The 12,201-nt window shown below is 43.0% G+C and overlaps 1 protein-coding gene across 1 annotated transcript in view; it reads right to left on the reverse strand.

The window, feature by feature from the left end:
- Positions 1 to 453: 453 nt before the first annotated feature.
- The window catches only part of AP1M2 (adaptor related protein complex 1 subunit mu 2), a 47,113-nt gene continuing 35,365 nt past the window's right edge, over positions 454 to 12,201 (reverse strand). The window contains exon 12 of the mRNA XM_089662633.1: positions 454 to 2,393. Coding sequence (XP_089518759.1) covers positions 2,371 to 2,393 — 23 coding nt within the window. The 3' untranslated portion in view covers positions 454 to 2,370. The remainder of the gene's footprint in view (positions 2,394 to 12,201) is intronic.

A 12,201-nucleotide genomic window follows, 5' to 3' on the forward strand; every position in this document is an offset into this window, starting at 1 on the left:
ATACCAAGGCTGAAATGTGTGCCATTCTTCTGAAGATGCTAGCTTCCTGACTGTCCTTAATACTTACAAAACACGCTAATCTGAAAAAGCATGCAGATCAGAAAAGTCAGCATGAACTCCCGAGTCAGTGGCTCAGAATGTACTAAAGTGATTGGACCAGCATGACAGCCAGGGTCGGTATATTTTTCAGAGGGGGAGATTGTTAGTGACAGCCTGATATAATAATCTCCTGCAAACAGTACATATTTGCAAATGCCATAAAAATAAGCATATGAAATGAAAGTAGCCTTTTAAAAAGACCTGTCTTTTCAGAGCTTCCTGATTCTGGAGGCTCACCATAAAACAGTCACGGTAAGACCTCCACCAAAGTCATGTAATAAATGGTGCACAGATAAAAGTACACAAAAAGGAGAGACCCAAAACACAACATACACACTTGTAGAAGAACATGGATACTGCAAAATGGAAAACCAAAACCTTTACTGCCCCTCAGACCAAAAACTTGATGGAAAAAAAAAACAATATCTCAGCTTTCACAAGTGAGATATTTGTAACTTACTACAGTATATAATTAAATAGGTGTAGCAGTATCAGGAAAGTGCTTGATCTGCAAAATATGTCATAAAAAGAAGACATGGTGAGGTATTTGGAATATTATTTTAAAATGACCCTTGCAATTTATAATATAAAAAAGAGCAAGTTTAAAATATTAAGGGAACAGCCAAATAAAAAAACACACACACAATGATAATGATGATGTTGATGATGATGATGATGATGATGCAACGTCTTATAATCCATATGATAACCTGGAGCACATTTGTTTTTTTACTAAGGAGCAAACACACATTAAAAGGACCAATTCACACCAGTGCCTTGATCTGCATTTTAGCGCAGCTGAAAAAATGCAGATCAACAGAAGGACATCTGAAAAACAATAATTTCTGTGTCCTATTCACACAATAACCCTGCATTGCACTAAAATGCAACATGTATGCATTTTAGTGTGACGTAAGCAGATGTCAACACAATGCACAGGATATCCTGTGAAAATGCTATGCACTTTATCCCATGCAAAAACATATGTCAATGGACGACAAAATGTATGTCAATGGATGTCAGCGTGCGACTAAAATGGATGGAAATCTACATCCGTTTTCTATACATTTGTTGATCTGCGCTTTAGCACAGCTGTAAAACGCAGATCAATGGAAGGACATCTGAAAAACAACCATTTCCAATGTGTCCTATTCACACCATAATGGTGTGTTGACCTACATTGTGCTAAAACATAACATGTATGCATTTTAGCACAGCACAATGGATGTAAGCTGATGTCAATGCAATGCAGAGGATATCCTGTGAAAATGCAGTACCCTTTAACGCGAGCTAAAATGCATGTCAATGGATGTAAAAATGGATGTCAGAGTGCGACTAAAATTAATGGACATGTACATCCATTTTCCATCCATTTTAGCGCAAGTCAATGTAAATTGGCTCAGAATAGTTAAGAACAGGGGCGGACTGACCATTTGGTAACTCGGGCACTGCCCGAGGGCCCATGGTCAGTAGGGGGCCCCATGAGATGCCCCTGGTACCTTTTTCATAGGCTTTTTTGAGTTTGGGCAAGGACACAGGGACCCCATGATCCCCTATTGCCCGGGGGCCCCATGAGTTGTCAGTCCGCCCCTGGTTAAGAACCCTATAGACAGCTTGAATTTTGTCCATTTCCTACCAATATCCAAACCATCGATAGGGGCCCTGCAATAACCCATAAAAGTCAATTTGAAAATTTACTGAGCCAGGTGGAAAACTATCAGCTGAACAGCGAGTGCATCCTAACACATGCAATTATTGTTCGACAGTCCCATTGTAATAAAGTGTGTAAAATCCCTGCAATGTACATAGATCACCCAGAAGGAAATGTTTTTTCCTCAAATAAAGAAGAGTTACTCTGTAATTTCCCTTTTCAGTGGAATTTGTCCTTTTATAAAGAGTACACTGCATGGACATGACCTGCAGAGGGAAGTAGTCATCTATGGTCTGAGGGGTAAGTGGACGGACACCTGCCTTTGTACAATGGCATGCTATGACACAAAGGAATCATTTCATCACAGCACAGGAAATGCAAGATCATGTGAAATATCAGATAAGCACTGCATCATCAAACAGGGTTAGGAAGAGTACGGCTGCAGGCTTACAGCCAAAAAGTCAGCAATAGAAATAAAATATTTATAAAAGTACTTTCCTTAACAATGTCAGAAAGCATTATTGTCATTTTTTTCTTTATCACAAATATACATTTTTAGTTTAGGTAGAAATGTCATTTGATGTTAACAGCTCTTTAAATTCTTCCTCAAAAACTATTCTTCAGTTTGTGCGTAGCTGGTAATCTGTAAAAGAGACAAAAAAAATCACAATAAAATCTACATGAGGTGTCCCCACTGAATGAAGATAATATTGATGACTAATGAACTCGATTTCCCAGGCTTTTCAGACTGAATATGGAAATACAGTGCACTCCAAACAGTGTTCAACCTTTTTTTTTTTTTCCTAAACACCATGACCAAATCACAGACAGTGACACGTATCACCAGCACATCGTCTGCTTCTTTTTCATTTTTTTATTCATCACTAAAGTAAAGTGATGTTTAGGAACTCTATACCAGCTACTTCTTTAGGCAACAAGGACTGGGCTAAATGGATAAGGTAGAGAGGAAGAGTGCTAACATCATGATCTTCACCTCATCCAATCAGAGATCACCTTGTAATCATTTAAAAAATACAAGGCATTCTGTGAATGGTGGCAGTGCCGAGTGTGCGACTCCCTGTGGTCAGTGTGCAAAAGTGAAGCCTCTTGGCATAGTGCCCGGAAGATCACAGCTATTGCTGTAGTAGCACCAACCACTACAGTGGTTGCCATCTTCCCCGCCACACACATAGGTATGAGATATGCATAGTTACATTGTGCCAAGCTGGACCAACATACCTATGTAATAGAGATCATACCTTGAGTTCATCTTTAAAAGTGTAACTGTACTTTTATGAGGACAAAGTACAAAAGACATTACAACCCCCACGACCCCTTACCTTGCCACTGAGCACAATGTCAGTCTGTCGGCACAAGTACCAAGCTGTTGATATGAACTGCTTTTATGCTCTATGGCTGGTCCCATTATCATCTTTATGCAGCCACAAGTCCTTCTGCTCCAATTTTACACACAATTTAGTTAGGTCAGTCAAAATAGCGAAGGAAGGGAGGTAAGAAAACATATTTTTCTCTCCGTAGGTCTCGATATACAGTAAATGCTATAGCAAAGCAAATAAGCCTGACACATTCCTAGCCCTCTTGCTTCACAGACTAGATCAAATTACTAAACCGATCCGATTGCGCGTATCCCAAGGCAATTTCACTAGTAACCCAAAACGAATCTTACAAGTTTTCTGTAAACACCTGTCACAGCTGTATTCCCCAACAGATTCCTTCGCTCGGCCCTGCGCTGAAGCCCTCTTAGCCCACCTTACTTTTCCTCAATTGTCAGATCACCAACTGGAAGCTCTTGAACAACCTGTCACCCCAACAGAAACCCTGAATGCTATCAAGGCCCTGAAGTTACGTAAACGCCCAGGCCCTGATGGCTTCTCCGCAGCTTATTACAAAATATTTGCCCACCTACTCTCCCCAGTTTTAACAAATGCCCTTAACGCTATACTAACCTGTCAGTCTTTTAACCCCGATACAGTGACAGCTAATATCTCTATGATTCCGAAACACAATGCAGATGACTCTATCTGGTCTAACTATAGGCCAATCTCCCTCTTTAACATAGATATTAAAGTTCTCGATAAAATCCTCTCCACGCACCTTAACCCGTAGGCTTTATACCCACTCGCTAGGCTGGTGATAACGTTAGACGTGCGGTCCTCCTCTCTCATTTAGCCCACTCCCGCAACGTCCCCACATGCTTCTTGTCTCTAGATATCAGAAAGCCTTTTGACACGGTCTCATGGCCTATATTCTACGTCGCTGGGGCTTTGGACCCCATTTTTTGACATGGATCTTCTTCTTATACTGTGCATCAATGCCCAGAGTCAGATAACTAGGACACAAGTCGTTATCGTTTCCAATCCTGCATGGTACCCGTCAAGGTTGCCCGCTTTCTCCCCTACTCTTCGCCCTGGCCATTGAGCCTCTGGCTCTCCTGTTAAGAGCCAACTCAGATATTCGAGGACTTGAGGTAGGAGGCTCCCAACATAAACTTTGTCTCTTCGCAGACGACGTGCTCCTCTTTCCCACCTCTGCACTGGCCTCCGCTCCAATTCTTCTCTAGTTCCAAAAGGACCATGGCTTTTTTTCTGGCCTCCAAGTTGATCCCCAGATATCTATAACTCCTAACATCTCCCTTCCTCCCCAGGATTTGGCTCATTTGCAACAGGTTCTACCGTTTTCCTGGTCTCCATTCTCTATCACTTTTCTAGGTATCAAACTAACTTCTAACCTCTCTGACCTTTAAGCAGCCAACTACTTACCTTTGTTGTCCCACCTACCAAAACTAGTAACTAAATGGTCTTCCCTACCATTGGCATGGATGGGCAGGATCGCTGTCGTGAAAATGTCCATTCTCCCTAAAATACTTTACCTGTTTAGAGTACTACCCATCCATGTACCTGCACACTATCTCCGTATACTGCAACGACGTGTATACACATACGTCTGGGGCCCCATTCGTCCTCGTATACTCTGTTCCACTATCTAAGTTCCATAAATCTAAGTTCTGGGGTGGCCTAGGCCTCCCAGACTTTACAAAGTATTACCAAGCAGCGCATCTTGCACAATTGCCTAAGTATCATGCGACCCACGAAATCCCCCAATAGGTTCTCCTTGAATTGATCGATTGTGACCCCCTCTCAACTGCTAACCTCTTATGGCTACGGCCGTCCAATCACCGTCCACTTCGTAATCCTATAACGTTTCATTATATCTCACTCTGGGACAAGCTAAAATCCCACTACTCCCTTCAGTCGCAGCATAATCCCCTGCTTTCATATCTTCCCCCCCCGGCCTGGTCCTCCCCACAATTCTTCAGACACTGGTCCTCAGCTAACCTACTCCATACCCACCATACCCACCATTTTTTGAATAACAGAGGCTTCAAATCCTTCCCATCCCTCCACGAGTCACATTCTCTACCGGCGTCATAAATTTTTAGATACCTCCAACTACAGCACTTTTATGCACTGCACGCCGTCCAATCCCGCGCAGCTCGTTCGATGTCTTCCTTTGAATGATCTTGTGATAAGGATCCCCATAGATGGGGCCTTATCTCTGATATCTACACCCTCCTCTCTACCCCTGAGACCCCACTTCGCCCTTCCTATGTCACTAGATGGGAGATGGATCTGGGCCATCATTTGGACCCTGCAGAATGGGACCGTATTTGGTCTGCTACTAAGTCCTCTTCAGATGTAGTAGCCCTATAGACTAACTATAAAGTCTTGACCCGATGGTATTTGGCCCCGGAGTGGATTGCTAAATACACCCCCAACTATCCTTCTGAATGTTTTCCGAGTTATGCGATGGAAGGAACTTATTTTCATGTCTGGTGGACCTGCCCAGTAGCCTAAACCTTTTTTGGGCCGAAGTCTTCCGTATGTTATCCCTGCTCTTTGTAGCTATATAGCCATCCTAAATTTACACCCTTCCAGCGTCTCCAAGTCTCAATTTAAACTCCTCTGGCAAATTACCACTGCAGCTAAGCAGATTATGGCCGAAGTCTCCATCCCTGTGTATTTTAGAAGTTAGGAACAAAGTTATGCAGGCTATGATTCACGCCAAAGTAGAAGCCACCATCCTAGACACTGTTCCTAGATTTCTGTCGATATGGACCCCATGGGTGGAACGGTTGCTCCCACTGAACTTTGACGGCTCATTGCTCCTTCCTTGACATTTTCTAATCACATATTGTAGCTACCCTATATGTCAAGCTATACACTGATATGGCCTCGAGATTCTTTATTCTCTTCTGGAAGTCACATGCCCTTTCTTACGCCCTCCCCTACTTCTTTTCCCATCCTTCCTACTTTTCCCCCCTCTTTTCTGCTCCCCTCTGTCTCACCCCCCTTGTATCATATGGAACCCTCACATGGTTTCTGGGAGCACAGCTCCCTCTCTGAAGTATATTCAGTTCCTACCTTCCTTTATACTATTGTATCCCTTCATGTTTTTTTTATGGTTCCATGCAACATGCTTTTTTATGTTATTCCCCCGTTTCTGCAGGACATTTTTACCTATTTTCTTCTGTATTCATATGTGCACATGAATTGTCCTCAGTTTGTTTCTTTTTGTTTCTTATATTCAATAAAATGTTTGAACAAGAAAACATATTCTGTCTCACCTTTGAATTTCTGCAGGCAGCTGACCATAGATGCTACACATGTAGCTATATGGCGGAAAAGGTACCCCAGTGGTTCTGTGGTCTAATATGGAATATACACTTGGGTGTAATCTCAACTCCAATCTCACCTTTTTTAGATGGTCCTTCATAGTGCAACCTATTCTGGTTGTATAATAACAAAATATCTTCTATTAACATCAATCCCCCCTCCCTACTGCATAACTTCAAACTTTTCCATAGTTCAAGTGCCACTTAAGTTTTGCACCCAACATCACCTAGAACTTTCTGGCCAGCCTGGCCATCAGAGATACACCCCCAGCTCCTCCACACTACAGCATAATCACACTGTGGGTGTAACGAGTGGGCATTACTGCAGCATGCAGTACTACGCAATTCACCCACAATAAAGTTGATTGGTGCCGCCACTACATTGTCTTCCCCTACTACTAAAGCAGAGGCAATGCCTTTAGGGACATATATTCCCTCAGCAGGGGTGTAAATGTCACTCCTCCCAATGGCTGGTGGAAGAACAAAAAATGACAGTTGTGTGAAATCTATTTTCAAGTATGTATAATAAATACTGTATGTGTAAAGCCCTGCGTAAATTGATAGCGTTATATAAAGTACCTGTGGTAAATAAATTTAAGAATGGCATATATAAAAAATACAATTCGGAAGGTGCATGGCAAGCAGCAGGACTTGGATTCCTCCATAAACATACTGAAAATTTGGAGTTAGGGCTAACCCAATAACCAGCTTTAGATCACAAAAAATGTCCTAATGGATCAAGGCTGCCTACAACTTACAGCTTTTAATGAAACGTAAATGATTCAAGGCTGACAGTAGGGTGCCTTGATCTATCTGATCACTTTTATTAATTGAAAGTGGGCAAAATTGGATCAAAAATGGCCAGCTAAAGTTATAACAAAACATAAACCAATTCTAGTATACACCCTATCTGTCTTCTTCACTACTCCCCTACTGTCCCGGCCCTATCCTTTTCATTCACTGGATATCAGTTCTTTTAATCATGGAGGTTCAGCATTTCATATTGGCATTATTTAGGTTGGTATGCATGCAAAAGCAGCCTGCCTAATGCTGGCCATACATGGATCGAAATTCAGCCGATTTGCAAGCAGATCAAAATAGTCAGGCGCTGTCCTGGCTGAGAGGGTAGGAGTTAATGCCTTTCCCATTTCTTGGGTTTTTAGTGGGTTCTTCTCTAGGTCTGGCCCACTGGTCCTGTGATATATAAGAGGCACAGTGGTCCAGTATGAGAAAGATAAAAAGGGGGAAAGAAGAGAGAGACACCGGTGCAAGTAAGAGTGAGAGATGGCGAATGACACCCATGAGGAACAGAAGGATGTCACTTATCATCATGGGGATGTCAAGTCACCTGAACGTCGGGGTTCGTCCCAAAGACATCAGCACTGGGGAATGCCTCTGAAGGACTTCTAATTGCTGGACTTCACCTTTGCAGGTGTGTCAAGACAGCACAAGCCTATAGTTAGGAGCAGGGACTTAGGAAAGACCCTGTACTTGTATGTTGGACTTTGAAATGTAAAGTATTGAAAGTTGTCCTGGTCTGAAGTTACTGAAAGGGGTGTATTGCAAGTAACTGGCACATGTGGTTCATCAAGTGGGTCTTAACACATTGGGGTATGAAGACATCGGTGTGGAGTAAAGTGAAGACACAAGTAGTTACCTGGGGTGATGGAAGTTTTACAGAAGCCTGTTGATACGTGTACCTGTTATAGGTGGAGTGGCCTCTAGCAGCAAGGGAGATGTTGTCGGCACGGTTTCTGCCAGCGGTCTGTCTCCCAGACCAGCAGGAGCAGATTCAAGCCGCTGGGGTTCCCATCCTGTACAGAGGTACGCTGATCCAAAAGTTAAGTGGAGTGCACATGTGGATCCCGTGCAAGGTGCACGGTGGGGCTTACTCCGCTACTGGGGAATGGAAACCGCTGGACAGGTGGATGTGGACAAGGCTCAGCATAGCCCTCCTAAATGCAGACTACAGGGAAAGTGTACATTGTCACAGAGAACCAAGAATTGTAGTACAATGTACGTTCATCTCTAAGCGTAGAGGCCCACCTTAAGGTTGAGTTTTCCCCCAAGGCAGCCTCAGCCTTGTCCCAGGGCATTGATGAAGACGGCACAAAAAAAATGGTACCCCATGTGTAATAACGTAACCTGTATAATATCCACTTGCACTCCAGAGGATTTACCCCCCTTCCTGACCAGGCCATTTTTGTGTTATGACGCTGCATTCTTTTTACTGACAATTGCACAGTCATGTAATGCTGCACCCAAATGAAATTTATGTCCTTTTTTCCCCATGAATAGAGCTTTCTTTTGGTGGTATTTGACTGCATGTGCGGTTTATATTTTTTGCGCTATGAAAAAAAAAGGACCAACAATTTGGAGAAAAAAAACTTTTTTTTTACTTTTTGCTGTTAAAACATGTCCAGTAAAAAAAAATAAAAAATCTAATTTTGTCATAAATTTAGGCCAAAATGTATTCTGCTCCGCGTCTTTGCTAAAAAAAAAATCCCAATATGTGTAAATTCATTGGTTTGCATGAAAGTTATAGCGTTTACAAATGGCGGTATATATATTGAGATTTATTTATTTAGTAATGGCGGCAATCAGCGACTTATAGCAAGACTGTGGCAGGCATTCTGACACTGGGGGGGGGGAAATTACTTGGTGTCACTGACATCCCCAGTGACACCAATACAGTGCTAATAAAAAGCACTGACACTGTACTAATGGCACTGGGCAAGAAGGGGTTAACATATGGGGCAATCAAAGGGTTAACTGTGTGCTGTTTTACTGTGTGCTGTGTTAGTACTTTCAACTGTAAGCAGTGTGCAGGAGCTGACAGGGAAGAGAACTGTATTGTTTACATATAGTTCCCTCCCTCCATCAGTAATGCTCCTCGATCACCGGGTGGAGGCTCCGATTTCCTTGGAGAAGATCCAACAGGTGATTGGCGCTCTCCAATCTGGCAAGATGCCGGGTCCAGATGGCTTTCCAATTGAATTCTATAAAACATATATAGAACAGCTGGCTCCCTGCTTCCAAACACTCTTTAATGCACTACTTGAGACAGAAAACTTGCCCCTTCTATGCTCCAAGCGGTGATAGTGGTGATTCTAAAGCCTGGGAAGGACCCGACTCACTGCTCCTCTTATCAGCCAATCTCCCTCGATTCGGTCGAATGGGAGACTCTGAGACGTTTTAGATTTGGTCCTAATTTCATTTCATGGGTCCCATGCCTGTACAATGCGCCATTCGCCAGAGTACGAACTAACAGTATTATTTCTCCCCCTTTTGCACTCCATAGGGGCACTCGGCAGGGTTGCCCACTTATGCCGGGCTGTTTGCCCTGCTGATTGAGCCCTTGGCTTGCCTGATCCATTCTTCCAAGACCTTGCACGGGTTACCGGTGGACGACTGGGAGGATGGGGTTTCCATGTATGTGGATGACACTCTCCTATATCTGAAGGACTGCAATTCGTCTCTCAGAGCGGCACTGGACCTTATCAATCTCTTTGGCTGTTACTCTGGGATATGCATAAATTGGGAGAAGTCAATATTATTTCCTCTTGTGGCGGGACCTTTGCCTGACATTGCATTTGCCCCTGTTAGATCGGTTTCCAAATTTAAATACTTGGGTGTAATGGTGCAGCACGACCTGACAAAATACCTTTCAGACAACCTTCACCCCCTCCTACAACATTTGAAGACTAAATGTAATGCCTGGTCTTCCCTTCCTATTAGCACCATAGGCCGAGTTAATCTTTTTAAAATTACATTTCTTCCTAAGTTTATTTACTTTTTTTGTCATACGTCGGTACAGATCCCGCAGTCTTTTTTCTGTCGTGTGGATAGTATTGTCTCTGCGTTTCTCTGGGCTGGGAAGACCCCTAGACTTTCCCAATCTACCCTGCACTTACCTATTAACTGGGGCAGCCTGGCACTACCTAAGTTACTGCTATATTACTGGGTGGCTGTTCTGGTCATGGTGCACTGGTGGATCTCCCGGCCTAGGGATAATGCAGCTGTGATCCTGGTGGCAGCGGTATTGCGTTCTTATGCATAACTTAGTAACCTGGTTCATAGAGGTCTGAAGTCCAATCTGGCCATCACTACTCCCATGCTGACGACCCTGAAGGTGTGCAGACAAAACTCAATACAATGTAAACAACACCTACTCCCCTCACACACCATTGTGGGACAATCCTATGCTTCCCCATCTGTACACGATAACAGATCCTGTGGTGTGGGCTCGACATGGAATCAAACGTTGAGCCATGTTATGCCTCGTGGTGTCTTACTCTCCTTCGATGAACTCAAACACATCTATGGCTTACCTAACTGGATGTTTTTCGGTTCTTACAACTGTGACATGCTGTGGCCGCCCAATTTCCTTCCCCCCTAACGTACAGACTGACCCTCTTGAAAACTTGTTGTTGCAGGAGGACTTGCATAAACCTTTATCCTCTCTCCATTCCTTGTTGCTACCCCTATCTGCCCCTAGAATGCAGTTGCTTTATAGTAGATGGCACGCAGACCATCCGTCCCTGTCAGAGGATGATTGGGAGGATTGTCTTTTACAGTGCCCTCCTACCATGATCTCAGCCAGGGACCGATTTATACAACTGAAATGTTTCCACAGAGTGTATTACACCCCGCGGCGATTGGCTGCGATATATCCTGGTAGATCGGCAACATGTCCTCGCTGTGATATGGTGGAGGGCACGTTTCACCATATGTTTTGCAAATGTTCGAAACAATGTTCTTTTTGGACCAGGGTGTTAGATACTATTAACGATAGTTCAAAAACGAGAAAAGTCCAAAGTTAATAATAATAATACTGATGATGCTGTGCTTAATGATGAACTTCACACTCCACTCTTCATGCAAAATTATGTGCAGTGTACGTGATTCACACGTGACAATCCTTAACTGCCAAAATGCCCCCTCACCTCCTTCCTTAGACCCCAAGGGGCCAGCACGCTTTCAGGATCACATGATCCTATCAGTATGGATCACTCTCTAGAAAATATCTTCCTCCTCCAGCGTCCACCAGTTTAGCAGCCAGCTCCTCCCAGGGTCATAGTAAGACACAAGCAGAGACCCTCCATAGTGCAACCAGTAATTATATTGGTAATAGGTATAAAAAGTAGATTTCCACTCACAAAACGATGAATCTTCCAGCCTCCTACCACATGCTATGGGTGTACTCAAGATGAGAGGCTGGAAGATTCATCGTTTTGTGAGTGGAAATCTACTTTTTATACCAAAAAGTAGGTGAGGTGAGGGGGCATTTGGCTGTTAAGGATTGTCACCTGTGAATCACGTACACTGCACATAATTTTGCATGAAGAGTGGAGTGTGAAGTTCATCATTAAGCACAGCATCATCAGTATTATTATTATTAACTTTGGACTTTTCTCGTATTTGAACTATTGTTTATCCCTTTGTGCACTTTTTGTGTGGCACTGTTTATTATTAGTATGTATGTTATTATAGTATATATTACTTTATTTTCACGTTTTTGCACGAGATATTCCCCATGAGGGAATACATGCATGACACTGTATATGTATTGAGTATCTTGGATTTATTTTGGGGATTGAGTATATATTGTATTACGGTTCTATTAGATACTAATTAGCGCTGCACTCATAATTTTTGCACTGTTTATTCACTTATTTTGGGTATAAGCTTAGTGTCAGCAGCTTATGGTTATAGGGTAGGAGTCCTTGTGAGCGCAGGAGGTTTTTTGTAGATACTA

The sequence above is a fragment of the Staurois parvus genome, unplaced genomic scaffold (assembly GCF_062004578.1).
Source record: "Staurois parvus isolate SC_StPar_1 unplaced genomic scaffold, SC_StPar_1.0 ptg001506l, whole genome shotgun sequence".
Taxonomy (NCBI): Eukaryota; Metazoa; Chordata; class Amphibia; order Anura; family Ranidae; genus Staurois; species Staurois parvus.